This window comes from Suncus etruscus, chromosome 14 (assembly GCF_024139225.1).
Source record: "Suncus etruscus isolate mSunEtr1 chromosome 14, mSunEtr1.pri.cur, whole genome shotgun sequence".
NCBI lineage: Eukaryota > Metazoa > Chordata > Mammalia > Eulipotyphla > Soricidae > Suncus > Suncus etruscus.
In genome coordinates this window covers 40,979,001-40,994,983 of record NC_064861.1, presented here as the reverse complement: position 1 = coordinate 40,994,983, position 15,983 = coordinate 40,979,001, and the positions used below count along the sequence as shown (strand labels likewise).

The 15,983-nt window shown below is 34.5% G+C and overlaps 1 protein-coding gene across 1 annotated transcript in view; it reads right to left on the bottom strand.

Moving 5' to 3' along the window:
* PHKB (phosphorylase kinase regulatory subunit beta) overlaps nucleotides 1-15,983 on the bottom strand; it is a 273,872-nt gene that overhangs the window by 195,788 nt on the left and 62,101 nt on the right. Inside the window, exon 7 of the mRNA XM_049786246.1 lies at nucleotides 867-982. Within this exon, the coding sequence (XP_049642203.1) occupies nucleotides 867-982 (116 nt within the window). The remainder of the gene's footprint in view (nucleotides 1-866; nucleotides 983-15,983) is intronic.

The window sequence follows — 15,983 nt, the reverse complement described above, 5'->3', positions numbered from 1 at the left end:
ATAAAATGCCAGCTATGTACTCTTTTGGATAAAATTTCTAATCACATATAAAAATTTAAACTAAAACTATTAATATTCAAATAATTAAATATTTTAGTGTGAAAGGAAATAGAATATAGCAAGTAGTGCACTTGCCTTGCCTGCAATCAGTTAGAGTTCAATCCCTGGCGTCACATATAGTCCCCTGAGCACCACCAGGAGTAATTCCTAAGTACAGAGCCTGGAATAATTCCTAAGCATCACTAACTAAAGCCCCCAAACAAAAACAAATGAAAAAGAGAAGCCCTACCAAACAGCTAAGATATTAAAAAAGTTTAAGCAGTTATTAGAGGCATTTCCTTAATCCAAACATGTAAAAAATATTAATATTCTCTTATAACCAGTTTTCAGCTTATTGTTTACTTAAATTAAAAACATAGATCAAGATGTTGATCACACCTATAAAAAACACTGTACCTTAAAGGTACATATATCTCTTCCTTTGCATTAGAACATAAGAATCTATAATTAGAATAAAAATTAACTTTGTAATATGTAAAGGAATTTTACATACAACACATAAAAAAGTTGTTTTGTAAATTTAATATACTTCATATTTTAACTTACTCCATTAGAATGAATAAATTGAATGAGTTGAAAGACAATACAATAGATTGCAAATTAACTATACCTGTACTTGGAAAAGAAAGGCTATTAATTTTCTGTATAAATTTATGGAGAATTTTGATTTAAGTAAATTTCATTTGCATCATGTATTTTTAAAACGGAAATAGCATAGAAACTAAAGCTCCAATCTAATACTTTGATTTTTATTCATATTCAAATGCCATTTAAATTTTAAAAACTCTCAGAAATCAGGGAATTACCTTGAATGTAGCTCTGTGCTACCATTATTATATTTGCTTCCTCTTTCCCAGACACCAAAGTCAGGTACACGGTAAACTCTCTCAACACAAAATACAAGATTTTGAATAAAAGTAACCTAAAAAATAAAAGTAAAACACAAAAGTAGTTACAATGAGACATTTTGATACTTAAAAGAACAATACCATTTGAAATCCAAAAACATAATTTGAATACTAACATGTTTTTATATTGAAATTCTTATTATTACATGAATTAGTAGTACTTAGAATCACTGTATCATTACTATGAATTAATGTTACTTAATATTACTACTACTTGGTTATATCTGGTTTTCCTAATATTAAGCCTAAATAAATACCTAATAATATTAATAATATACCATAAAATGAAATTCAAATTCTATTCAACTATAATTTCTCAAATATTTATTATTAGTACCCATAGCTATATTTTAAGATATAAGTAAAAGGGGGTTGGGAGCAAGGCAAGGTACAGTGTGTAGTTCACCTGCCTTATATATTGCTGATATAGTTTGACTCCTGGCACCTCATACCCACCTAGACCCATTAAGAGTGACTCCTGAACAGAATCAAGAGAAACCTCGGAGCACTGGGTGAGACCCAATCTCTCTCTCTCTCTCTCTCTCTCTCTCTCTCTCTCTCTCTTTCTCTCTCTCTCTCACACACACACACACACACACACACACACACAATCTCACACACACAAAGAGGAGAGGCAGGGAGGTAGATCAAAAGACTACTACTGCATGCAGAAATCATGGGCTTGATGATTGGTGCTATATGGCTCCCCAGTATTGGCAGATAAACCAAGTTGTTGTTATACTGAGTACTGATATGTGTGGCCCAAAAACATATATAATAAAAAACAAAATGAGTATTAAGAAAAACAGACTTCTTTCACATGGGATGATATATTGAAGCTAATGTCCACACAAAATGTTGATTGTGTAAAATTTTGGACATGAAAAGAAACATCTCAGTTCCATAAGAAGTCAGTTTCATGTGAGATCAATGTGAGTCCCCAGTACATGACTCTTAAAATCATATCTTTATTCTAGCTTTTCTTTAAGATTTTGTTTTTGATCTTTTTTTCTTTTGTTTTATTTTGGGTCACACCCAGCCATGCTCTGTGCCCAGAAATGGCTCCTGGCAGGCACAGAGGAGCATATAGGATATGAACCACCATCCGTTCTGGATCTGCTGGATGTAAGGCAAATGCCCCATTGTTGTGCTATCTCTCCAGCCCTTATGTTTTTGTTTTTAGGTCAAACCTGGCAATGCTTGGGGTTACTCCTGGGTATGGCTTTAGCAATCACTACTTGCTGACTTAGAACCATAGGGATATCTTGGGCTGGATCTGGATCAGGCAGAATAAAGAACCTACTCTCAGTGTTATCGTTCCAACCCCACCCTAGTTTATATATTTCTGTTCCCTTCTAAATTTACAAAAATTTAAAGATAAATCTTCTGTATAGTGTTAGAAGACCTATTCCAATGAGACTGTATATGTGGGCCTTCCACACAAAGAGAAAGAAATCTAAGATCAGAGTGATAGAACAATAGTAAGATTCTTGCTCCATGCTGTGGCCATGAACCACCCTCTCCAAAATAGCTCCAGAGGGCATGTATTAATTGGTAAACTATCTCACCAATGAAGGGATGACCCAGAAGAACACAGCCACTATGCTTTGCTTCGATTCTGTGCACATCTCCTAGCCAATAAACCAAAATGCAACACATAGAAAACACCACACTAGGGGGTAGGTGGTGAAAAAAAAAAAAAAAAAAAGAAAACACCACACTAGAAGTGTGACAATGTGGAACCAATGCAGGCCAACACCATACATAGAAAATGAAGATGGCAACTCTATGAACCAAAAAGTGCCAACCATTTATTTAGTCTTTAAGATAAAGAGTATAGAGGAGAAATATGGAGGATGTTCATAGAAGTCAAAGAAATCATGGAGCTGAACAAATCACAAATAAGAATCAAGAGGTTATGAAAATAAAAATGGAAAAACTCCAAACTGAAAATAACAAAACTGAGACACTTGTTAAGTGAAATGAAACCTCACTGGAAAGCCTCTCCAACAGAGTAACAGCAGCTGAGGAGACAATAAGTGTTCTGGAGACAATAAGTGTGTTGAGATTCATAACAATTCCATAAAACAAAAGAGATCGAAAAAGAGCCTTAAATCAAATAATCAGACGATGGAAAAAATTTCAAAGAATGTGAACCAAGGTAAATAGAAGTCTTTGATAAACGCAAGGAAAAAAAAAAAACAAAACAACAAGAATCATTGGAGTCCCAGAGACCCAGGAAGAAAATCCCAATTAAGAATCAACAGTCAAGGGGCCGGCGAGGTGGCGCTAGAGGTAAGGTGTCTGCCTTGCAAGCACTAGCCAAGGAAAGGACCACGGTTCGATCCCCCGGCGTCCCATATGGTCCCCCCAAGCCAGGGGCAATTTCTGAGCGCGTAGCCAGGAGTAACCCCTGAGCATCTAACGGGTGTGGCCCGAAAAACCAAAAAAAAAAAAAAAAAGAATCAACAGTCAAGGATATCACTGCAGAGAAACTCCAGAGCTAAAGAATACATGCAACCAAATACTGCATGCCCAAAAAGAGGACCAGCTAAAAAAGACCTGAAGAAAAGCACCCCAAGACACATCCCAGTTACACTGACAAATTCCAGAAATAATAGAAAATTGAAATCAGCAAGGTCAAAATGAAAAATTGCATTCAAAGGAGTGTCCTTAAGATTTACAGCAGACCTGTCACAAGAAACCCTGAAGGCCAGAAGGCAGTGATGGGATATAGAGACAAATCTCAAAGAAATGAATGCTTTGCCTAAAATATTGCACCCAGCCAGACTCATGTTCAGGTTTAAAGAAACTATACATAGCTTCATGGATAAAAAACAGCTCAGAAATTTTAAAGATACAAAACCAGACTTAAAAAAGTTATACTATAAGACAATACAGACCAAAAGACATACCAATAAAGTCCTACACAAATATGAGACTAAGTCCCATGATAATGATCTCTCTCAATGTCATTGTCTAAGAGCACCAGTTAAGAGACACAGAGAGGCCAAATGGAACAAAAACAACTAAATCCAACATTCTGCTGCCTACAAAAAACGCATATGAATATTCAGAACAAACATAGACTCAAAAATCAAAGACTGGAGGACACTTATCCAAGCAAACAATTCCCTTACAAAATCTGGAGTGGCCATATTCAATGACAGAAACTTTAGACTTAGAAAAGTTACAAGAGACAAAGATGGACCTTGTGTTATAATCAAGGGATACACCAACAGGAAGAAATTACACCCCAAAACATATACATACCCAAAAAGGAACCAGCAAAATTCTAAATACAAATGTAGACAAATCTAGACATCAATAGCAACACAATAATAGAGGGAGAACTCAACACTGCTTTGGCAACCCTTGAAAGGTCAAGCGGGCTGAAATCCAACAAAAATATACTAGCTCTGAAAAGAGAAATGGAAGAAAGTGGATTAGTGGGACCAGAGCGGTGGCGTGAAGCAGTAAGGCATTTGCCTTGCCAGCACTAGCCTAGAATAGACCATGGTTTGTTCCCTCAGTATCCCATATGGTCCCCCAAGTCAGGAGCAATAAATTTTGAGCACATAGGCAGGAGTAACTGCTGAGCATCACCGGGTGTGGCCCCCCAAAAAACAAAAACAAAAAGTGTATCAGTGTGTGTATATATATATGATAATATATATTTTATACTATATATGTATATATAGTATATAGTATATATAGGGCACTCCATTTCTAGAAAACTTGTTCAATATTCTTCACCAATGCACATGAGTCATTCTCCAAAATAGACCACACACTAACCCATAAAACATACCTCAAAAAATGAGAGGATAGAACTTGTATAGACTAATTCTCAGATCACAGTGCACTGAAATTAAAAATAAACTACAAAGGACACAGGCGAAAAAATGTAACACCTGGAAATTAAACATTTCACTACTAAATAATCTAAGGGTCAGAGATGAAAAAAGAGAGGAAGTCAAAAGATTCCTAGAAACAAATGGAGAGGAAGACACAAATTATCAGAATTTCTGGGACATGGCAAAAAAGATATCTAGAGAAAAATTTATAGGTTTGCAAAAGACACATCAGGAAGGATGAAGGGGTCTACATAAAAAGCTTAATGACAGATTATGAAATTTTAAAAAAGACCAAAAAGTGAGCCAAAAATAGGTAGGCAGAAGGAAATTACATAGCTTACAGCAGAAATCAATGAAGTGAAAATACAAAAAGAAAAATCTGAAAGATCAATGAAAGCAAAAGTTGGTTATTTGAAAAAATAAATAAGATTGATAAACTACTAGCAAACATGACAAAGAAAGGCAGAAAGAGAAATTTAAACGGGATGAAAAAAAAAAAAGAGAGATCACTGGGGCCAGGGAGATAACACAGCGGTAAGACGTTTGCCTTAGATGTAGAAGGATGGTGGTTCGAATCCCCGCATCCCATGTGGTCCCCAGAGCTACCAGGAGCAATTTCTAAGCATGGAGCTAGGAGTAACCCCTGAACGCTGCCAGGTGTGACCCCTCCCCCACCAAAAAAAAAAAAAGAGAGAGAGAGATCACTTCAGAAAGTACAGAGATTCAAAGGGTGATTGAAGACAACTTTGAGAAACTCTATGCCTCAAAACATGAGAACTGCAGAAATGAATAAATTCTTCGACTCATAATCTTCCACAGTTGAATCAGGATAATCTAGCATATCTGAAAAAGACTCAACACTATTGAGAAAATTAAATATTATCTAAAATCTTCAAAAGAAAAGCCCAGACCCAGATCATTCACTAATGAATTCTTTCAAACTTTTCAAGAGGAACTACTAACAATCCTTTTTGGCTCTTCCAGGAAATTGAAAATACAGAAACACTTCAAAATAGTCTTTACAAAGCTAACAACACCCTGATACCAAAGCCAGACAGAGATGCTGCCAAAAATGAAAACTACAGACCAATATTCCTGATGAACACCAATACAAAGATCCTTTACAAAATCCTAGCAAATAGGATCCAATACCTTATCAAGAAGGTTATACACCATGGCCAAGTGTGTTTCATTCCAGGAATCCAAAGATGTTTTAACATATGTAAATCAATCAACATAATATACCATATCAACAAAAGAAAAATAAAAACCATATGATCCTATTAAAAGATGCAGAGAAAGCACCCATTTTTGATTAAAAACTCTCACGATGGGATGTTAGGAAATTATAGACAAAGTATTTACCATAAGTCAACGCCAAATATTATACACAATAGACATAAACTAAAAGCCTTTCCTCTAAAATCTGGTACAAGAAAAGGCTCCCTCTCATCACTTCTATTTAACATAGTACTGGAAGTACTTTACCATAGAAATTAGGCAAGAAAAAAGATGTCAAAGGCATCCAGGTAGGGAAGGAAGAACTCAAGCTCTCACAGTTTACAGATGACATAATACTATATTTAGAAAACCCTAAAGACTCTACAAAAAAGCTTCTTGAAATATTAAAATCACATAGCAGATATAGGCTACAAAATTAAGACTCAAAAAATGAATGGCCTTCTTATACACTAATAATGATAAAGAAGAAATGGGCACTAAAAAAAATCCCATTTACATTAGTGCCACACAAACTCAAATACCTTGGAGTCAACTTAACTAAAGATGTGAAGAACCTATACAAAGAAAACAACAAAACAATGCTTCAAGAAATAAAAGAGGACACACAGAAATAGAGACACATATCCTGTTCATGGATTGAGAGGATTAACATAATTATAATGGCAATACTCCCTAAAGCATTGTACAGATTTAATGCACCTTCTCTAAAGATTCCCATGGCATTATTCAAAGAAGTCAAACAAATACTCCTGAAATTCACTTGGAACAATAAACACCTATGAATAGCTAAAGCAACCCTGAGGAAAAATCAAATGGGAGGAATCACTTTTCCCAACTTTAAATTGTACTAAAAAAGCAATAATCATTAAAACAGCATGGTATTGGATTAAAGAAAAGAACCTCAAAACAGTGAAATTGACTTGAGTATTCAAAGAACTTTCCCAGACATAGAACCAATTAATCTTTGATAAAGAGGTAAGAATCATACAATGGAGCAAGGAAAGCTTCAACACATGGTACTGGGACAACAGTCAGCGACATGCAAAAAAAAAAAAAGCAAACTAGGACCTCCATCTAGCAACATGATTAAAGGTCAAATCCAAAATAAATACCTTGATATCAGACCTGGAACCATAAGGTATATAGAATAACACATTTTAAAACATTCCATGACATTGAGACTAAAGGCATCTTCAAGGAGGAAACATCACTCTCCAACCAAGTGGAAACAGAGATAAAACAAAAATGGAACTATAATAAGCTGATAACCTTCTGCACCTCAAAGGAAACAGTAACTAGGATACAAAGGTTATCCATAGAAAGGGAGAAACTATTCACCCAATACCCATCAGATAAGGGGCTAATATCTAAGATAAGGTACTGACAAAAACTTACCAAGAAAAATACATCTCACATCTACCATGAACAGATACTTCCTCAAACAAGAACTACAAACGACTAAAAGGCACATGAAAAAAATGCTTCAGATCACTAATTAATCTAAATCAAAACAACATTGAGCTACCATCTCATGCCACAGAGACTGGCACACATCACTAATGACAAGAACAATCATGTTTGTCCGGGATATGTGGAGAAAGGAACTCTCACTTAATGCTGGTTGGGAATGCTCTCTAGTCCAGCCTTTATGCAAAACAATATGGAGATTCCTCAAAAAATTAGAAGTTGAGCTCCCATATAATCCAGGTATAACACACCTAGGGATCTACCCTACAAACAGAAATACACAAAACAAAAATACTTTCTGCACAACAGATTAATTGCAGTGATATTAAAATAGCCAGAATTTGAAAACAACCCAGGTGCCCAACAGCAGATGAGTGGCTAAAGAAACGGTGGTACATTAAACAATGGAATATTATGTAGCCATCATAAAAAATGAAGTCATAAAATTTTCCTATTCATGGATGGACATGGAAACTATTATGCTGAGTGATATAAATCAGAAGGAGAGAGATAGACCCAATATACTCACTCAACTTTGGAATTTAATAAAAATAAAAGACATTATTGTAATCATACCCAGAGACAATAGAGATGAGTGCTGGAAGGACTGACTCATGATATGAAGCTTAACACAAAGAATGGTATGTGCAGTCAGAGAAATATCTACACAAACAACTATCATGACAATGGCGGTGAGTGAGAGAAACAGAATGCCTGTCTTGAAGACAACTAAAAAATAAAAAAGGAAAAATGTCAAAAAAATTGGGCTTTGAAAGAACATTTTTCAACTTAGTCTTAGCCATTCACCATATGTCCTTATCCAACATGTGTTCAATGCAAAAACTAAAAAACCTTCCCTCTATTCTCTGGCACAAGACAAGGTTGCCACTCACAAAACATCTATTCAATATAGTAGAAGCTATCTGCCATAGCAATTAGATGAGGAAATAATACCAAGGGTATCCAGACTGGAAAACAAGAAGTCAATATTTAACTATTTTTAGAAAATATAATACTATATTTAGGAATTCCTAAAGCCTCTATCAATTTACTACTAAAAACAGTAGATTTGTATAGTATAGCACTTGTATGACAAGCAATAAAATCATCCCAAAAGCTTGTAAGTTTTCTCTATGCAAATAAAGAAATAGGAAAGAGATTTATATAAATAATTCCATTCACAATTGTGCCTCAGGTAATCACGTACCTAGGAACCAGGTGAAAAAGCTTTACAAATAAAACTACAAAACACTACTTGAAGAAATAAAACAGAAAGACATGAAGAAATAAAAATATATCTCTGCTTGTGGATTGAGAGGTTTAACTTCATTAAAATGACAGTACTCCTAAATCATTACAAAGATTCAGTGCTATCACTATAAAGATACTCAAAACATTTTTAAAGAAATAGATCAAAACTCCTAAAATTGATAGGGAACAATCATCACCACCTAGCCTCCTCACTTCCACAGCTCACTTTCCACAACTCCAAATTTTTTTTTGTTTTTGTTTTTGTTTTTTTGGGGGGCACAGTGGGTGATGCTCAGGGGTTACTTCTGCTATGTGCTCAGAAATTGCTCCTGGGTTGGGGGACCATATGGGACACTGGGGATCGAGTCAGGTCCATCCTGGATTGACCACATGCAAGGCAAACACCCTACCGCTCGGGCCCAGAACTTCAAATTGTTATACAAAGATTTAAAAAAAAAAAAAACACCAACTGGAATAAAGACAAGCCCTCAAATTCATGAAACAAACTTGAAATCCAGAGACAGACTCTCAGATATGTGGTCAACTAATCTTTGATAAAGTAGCATAAAATATGATATGAACCAAGGAAAGCTTCTTTAACAAGTAGTGTTGGCAAAACAGGTCAATTTACAAAATTGAATTCAGACTTTTAATGTCAAGCACAAAAGTCAAATCAAAATAGATTAAACACCTTGATATTCAGAGCTGAATCCATTTACATAGAGTTAAACATAACTCTCCATAACATGAATGCCAGGAGCATCTTTAAGAATGAAACATCACTGACCAAAGAAATAGAGCAAAGCTTTAAAAAAAATGCGACTATATTAAGAAACTTTTGCATCACAAAGGAAGAAATGACCATCATTCACAGACAAGCTAAGATATAGAGAAATTTGTCTACCATTTACTCTATAAAATGATAGTATCCAAGAGCATAGTGATGAAAAGGAAAGAAATTGAGTGGAAAAGGAGAGAAACAAATATGAAAGAAAGGAGGACAAGGGCCGAGAGGTCTCAGGTGCATTGGTGGTATTAAGAAAGGACAGAATTAAATATCCAAGCCAGAGTCTGCAAAAACAAAATCAGAACACTCAGACTTTAACAATCAAGACTTAAAATGACTGGATATGCTGGCAGGCCAGGGGGCAGGACTGTTGGCGTGGGATACAATCTCACAACATTGGTAGAGGGAAGTTGACTAACATTGGTGATGAGACTGGCCCTGAAACATTAAATGTCTGAAACCCAATTATGAAGAATATTGTGATTCACAATAGTTTCAATAAATTATTTAAGAAAAAAGATAGAGGATAATTTCTTAATAACCAAGATCTATGTAAATCAGGAAGAAATCACATTCTGAAACATATTCATCTAATGAGGGGCCAGCAAACATATAGTACCCAATTAGGGGTCAGTAACATACTTAAAACAACTATTAATAGACATGAAGACATAAATAGCAATACCGCAGTAGGTGGAGACGCCAACACTGCTCTGTTACATCTTGATATGTCAATAAGGCTAAAACTCAAACAAGAATATACTGGTTTTGAAAAAATATATGGAATGCAGTGGCTTAGTGTATATATATATATATATATATATATATATATATATATATATATATATATACACACTTATCCAATGCACATGGGACATTCTCCAAGACAGATTTCCTGCTTGAGCACAAAACATACCTCCATAAAATTAAGAGAATAGATTGTATTGACTATTGTAGCACATGAGGCACTGAAAATAGAAGTGAATTACAAAAAGTAATGGAGAGATAACTTTAACACAAAGGAATTAAACAGCTCACTACTGAAGCAACCATGACTCAGAGAGAAAATCAAAGAGGAAATAATAAGATTCCTGGAAATAAATTAGATAAAAACATGAATTTTCAGAATTTGTAGAACACAGAAAAAGCATTATTAAGACAAATTTTATTACTTGGTAAGTACTCACCAGAAAGAAAGGAACTACATAAGTATTTTAATGACAGATCTTAAAAATATTGAAAAATGATCAATAAATTGAGCCAAAAGCAGGATGACAAATGGAAATAATAAAATTTAGATAAAAAATTAATGAAGTGGAAACCCAAAAAACAATCCAAAAGATGAAGAAAAGCAAGAATTGGTGTTTTGAAAACATAAACAAGATCAATATACTATTAGCAATATTCACAAAGAGAGAGAAACTTAATAAACTAAATCTGAAATGAAAGGAGGTACATCAATTACAGATACTACAGAACTTCAAAGGATAGTCAGAGATTACTTTAAGAATCTTTATAGGGGCCAGAAGTGATAGCACAGTGGTAGGGTGTTTTCCTTGCACAAGGCTGACCAGGATGGACCTGGGTTTGATCCCCAGAGTCCCATATGGTCCCTCAAGCCAGGAGCAAATCGATTTCTGAGTGCATAGCCAGAAGTAACCCCTGAGCATACTGGGTGTGGCCCAAATACAAAAACTAACACACAAAAAAAGAATCTCTATACCACAAAACAAGAGAACATAGAAAAATTAATAAATTCTTGGACTCATAACTTAAAGGTGAAAACAAGGTGACATGGAATACCTGAATAGACCTATTACTATAGAGGAAACTGAAAGGTAATCCAAAGGCTTCCCCAACACCCAGGCCAAAGTGGATTACTAAGTTAAGTTCTTTCAAACCCTTAAAGAGGACCTACTGCCAATCCTTATCAGGCTCTTCTAGGAAATTGAAGAAACAGAAAATGCCACATCCCCTGTCTCAGAGGAAGACACAATTTGGCCATGCCTGACATGGGGAAAATTTAAGGAATTCTCCCCTCCTTTCAGGAAGGTCAGATCCAGGCATGGTTCACTAAATAAGGGGACTAATGGAGTACCCAACTCCAGACAAGGAGTTGTGTCATGACCACCTACCTAATCATGAGCAATTGTGTAAGCTAAACCAATTATTCTATAGTCTTAACAAATTATTAATCTCCCTCAAACCTAGCTTTGCTGTTAAGTGAAGTCATATTAAGGGTTAATATTTCAGGTTAAACTTAGAGAATGTTCTGTATTTTTAAACTACCTGTTCCCTCAGATGAAAGGAATCCTGATAGGAACACTAGGTAACTTGCTAATCTTTTCATTTACATTGGAATTGACACCCTGGGTCTGGCCTGGGAGCAAAAACTTTGAGATATTACAATTTGCCTTTTTTGATCCCAGGAAAGCCTCTGGCTCAGACTCTGCCGTCCTCTTTAATTGGAGTTTATCTTTTAGAAGGTTTGTAACTTACAACAAAGGCCCGTGAATTGTTTATTATGAAGAAATTTATAGATCAAACCATATGTACTGATAAATTTTTGCTAATAAATTGTATAATCTTTTAACCTTGCAGGAAACATACGTAGGTGATCACACATGCAAAATTCATGTTTAAATATATCACTGCAGCATTCAGTAAACAGATTCAGATTCACACTCATTTCTGAGTGTGGCCTGTTTCTCACCACCAAATCCAATTGCACTCAGCTTCCTAAGGAACCCTGAAAATTCCTTTAGTGTCCAAACCAAGCAGGCCATGACAAGGAAACACTTTCAGTTTTTTAACATTGCAGCACTATTCACAATAGCCAGAATCTAGAAACAACTTAAGTACCCTAGCATCTTTATTCAGATGACTGCATAAAGAAACAGTGGTATATCTACACAAAGAAATACTAAGTAGCTATTAGGAAAAATTAAGTCAAGAAATTTTCTGATATCTGAATGGATATGGAGAGTATTATGTTGAGCAAAATGAGTCAGAAGAAGAGGGAGAGGCAAAATGATGGTTCTCATTCATTTGTTATAAAATTTATTATATAATAGTATCCAGAGACAATGTAGATAAGGTCCAGTGGGACCAGCCCCAGGTAAGAAGCTTGCCACAAATAACTAAGGTGTACAGTTTTGGCAGAAAAGGGACTACTATGACAATGATAATTGTAAATGATCACTCTGAAAGAGAACTGTGTGTTGCATATGCATAATAAACCTTCAGTAACAATATTGTAAACCACAGTATCTAAAAGGGAAAAAAAACAATAGAGCAAAAGAACAGAGAGAAGAAAGAGAGAGAGGGACTGAGAGAGAAGTATGTCTGTAAGAAGCTGGCAGGGGATAGGGCAGTGGGGAAGAATATGAGGGAAACTCAGGATATCTGTAGCAGGAACTGTACATTGAAGGATGTTGTACACTGTAAAAAGTCAGTCATGAACAACTTTGTAACTGAAAAAAAAACTACTAATACAGTAGTGAACAACCTTGTAAGGAGATAAGGTAATTTTTACATATACAAATATATATAAATATAAACATTTATTATGTTTTTCTATTCACATAAAGGGAAATTAAACAGTACCTTGACAAATGTATTGTATTTTGCCTCTTTCAGACTTTCTTTTTATTTTATTTTATTATTTTGTTTAGGAGTCACACCGGACAGTGCTCAGGGATTCTTTAGCCAGAAGTTGCCTGACAGGCTCGAGGCTCCAGGGACCGGAACCACAGTCTGTGTTGGGTCAGCCGGATACAAAGCAGTCGCTCTACCTACTCATTACCCCATAGTCATTCTCAGACTTTCTTTATAATGCAAAATACCTGTGAATGTATAACTCACTACTTGAACAAAGAATACTTTCTAAAATGTAAGACACTATATCAAGAGCATACACTTTCCTTAGGAGCTTACACACTCTTGGAAATGCATGCCCGGTAAGGTTCATTGATAGAAATTTTGGCATCTTAATAACAATACCTCTGACCTTAAAGACCATAGCTTTTACTGATGAACTAGAGTGTGGGTTAATTTTCAGAAATTACAAAATAATAGAGGGTGATAATATATAGCAATTAGGAGACAAACTAGGGACTTATCATGATTTAAGCCTCAGCATGACTTGGACTCCCAAGCATTGCTGGGTACTACAAACGTCATCAGCTGTGGCCATAAAGGCCCCAGTATCACCAATAGGTAATTGCCAGCATGCTGAGCTATGCAGGCCCTTGCTCTGAACAGCAACTCAGAAGCTAAAAAACTGCCAGTGGGGTCCATGAGCCTCCTGAATATCCCACTCCCTTCCCCCAAGCTAACTCATGATATGAACTGTCAAAACTATGGGAAGAGCCTATTTTTAAAATACCAAGTGATAAAAACGAAATATCTGTTTCCTTGTGTATATGTCTATATATTTGTATATATCTGGATTTGTATGTCTTTATGTATATATAAGTATACATATATCTACCAAACTCCATAAATCATAAGAAATATAACAATATTAAAGAGAAAACTGACAGTAAATAAAGATATGAGAATTTGCTCTTGCTCTAAACAGGCTCTTGGATTGCCCTGAAATATGAATGTAGTTATAAAAAAATTACAAATAATATAAAATAAAGTTTAAAATAATAACATGAAATTTTCTTAATCACATATTTATAAGATAAAATGCAAAGTTTTTAATTAATTAAAATTAATTTTTGTTTTTGATCTTGAGCCACACTTGGCAGTGCTTAAAAATTACAGCTAGCAAAAAAAAAAAAAAAAAAAAACTTACAGCTAGCTCTGAGCTCAAAGATTACTCCTGAAAGGTTTGGTGAACTATATGAGGTGGCAGAGTTCAAATTTAGATCAACTATATGCAAAAGAAATGTATCACCCTATGCTATGTCTTTGACACCCAGTATACAAAGTTTAAAGCAATGCCATGTTTATTAAAAATGTCTTTTGATACCTGAGGATTTAAAGTGTGCCAAGATAGATAACAAGCAGGCAAAAATTAAAATAAAGGTTAAAAACAAAATTAAATAGCAAACAAATTGAAGCCTTGACCATTCAAGGCAATTTTATTATCTTTAATACAAATTAAAATTATTTGCAATTATCAGTGATGGTTACTAGTCATCATAAGAGGTTCTAATAGTGTATTCTGCTGGAAATATGTTTCTTCTAGCCCATGATTTGGTTCTGAAGTTAAGGAAAAAAAGTTACTTGAGATGACTCTGGAAGCCTTCCGCTCTATAAACAGAGTAATGCCTCTTTTATATATTTTGCATTTATTTTAACTGAATAAGATTAGTCTACAATTGGAGGCTTTTCACTACTAAAAATGTTTATTACCTCTATATATTAAACAAATTAGAATAAATTGGATGAAATGAAAAAGTGTGATTTGATGAATCAAATAGAAAACATAATTGAGTATTATAAATTTATCACTATCATTATTCTTTATTACTTATTTCTAACTATTATTTCTAACTAGAAGTTACTGCATTAAAAACAGAACCAAGGCCAGAAAGTGAGCTCAACATGCTGAGTGCATGATTTGCATGCAGAATGCTTCAATTCAATCCCTGGTACTGCAAGGTGCCTGAGTATTTCTGGCAGCCACCCATATTCACAAAGCTAGAACTAGTTCCTGTAAAACACTGGCTGTGGCACTAAAACTAAAAAATAATTAAATCTTTAAAACTTGATGAAGTTTTAAGATGATAAACTATTAGAGGATAGGACTATATGTGTCAATTTTACATCATATGATGATATTGGTGCTAAATATGTAATATATGCTATCCCTGTATTGATGCAGAAGAGGAAAATAATAAATTATACTACTTGATATAGTTTTCATTATATCTACAGATTTTTCTCCCACTCTAATACATGTCAAATGTCATCAAATGTCAGTTCTTGTGCCTGTATGTGATTATTATACCAATAAAAAAATACTTCTACAATCTGGAACATAAATTATTTTCAAATTTCCAAATAATTTTCCAAATAAAAATAATAACATGCCATTCTAAAAAGCATTTAAATCTTACTAGGATATCACACATAACTCATGGCAAGCTATTACACAAAACCAGAAGTAAGTCCTGAGCATATCTAGACACCTCTCCAAAATAAACATAATGGTTGTTTTTTTAACTTTTAAAAGACTAATTTATGAAAGAACAAGATTTTGAAAGAAAAAAAAAAGGCCTAATTCTAAAGAAAGTTATAAAAGAGCAAGAGTATGTAAAAAAGATCTAATTCTGAAGGAAGATGCAAAAGTAAATTTACTTTATTGTTATAAAACTTTCCAAAGTTGCAAGCTTTCAGTTTATCAACCTGAAATAAAAAACCTAATTTAAAATTTTTATCATATAATTTTATAGA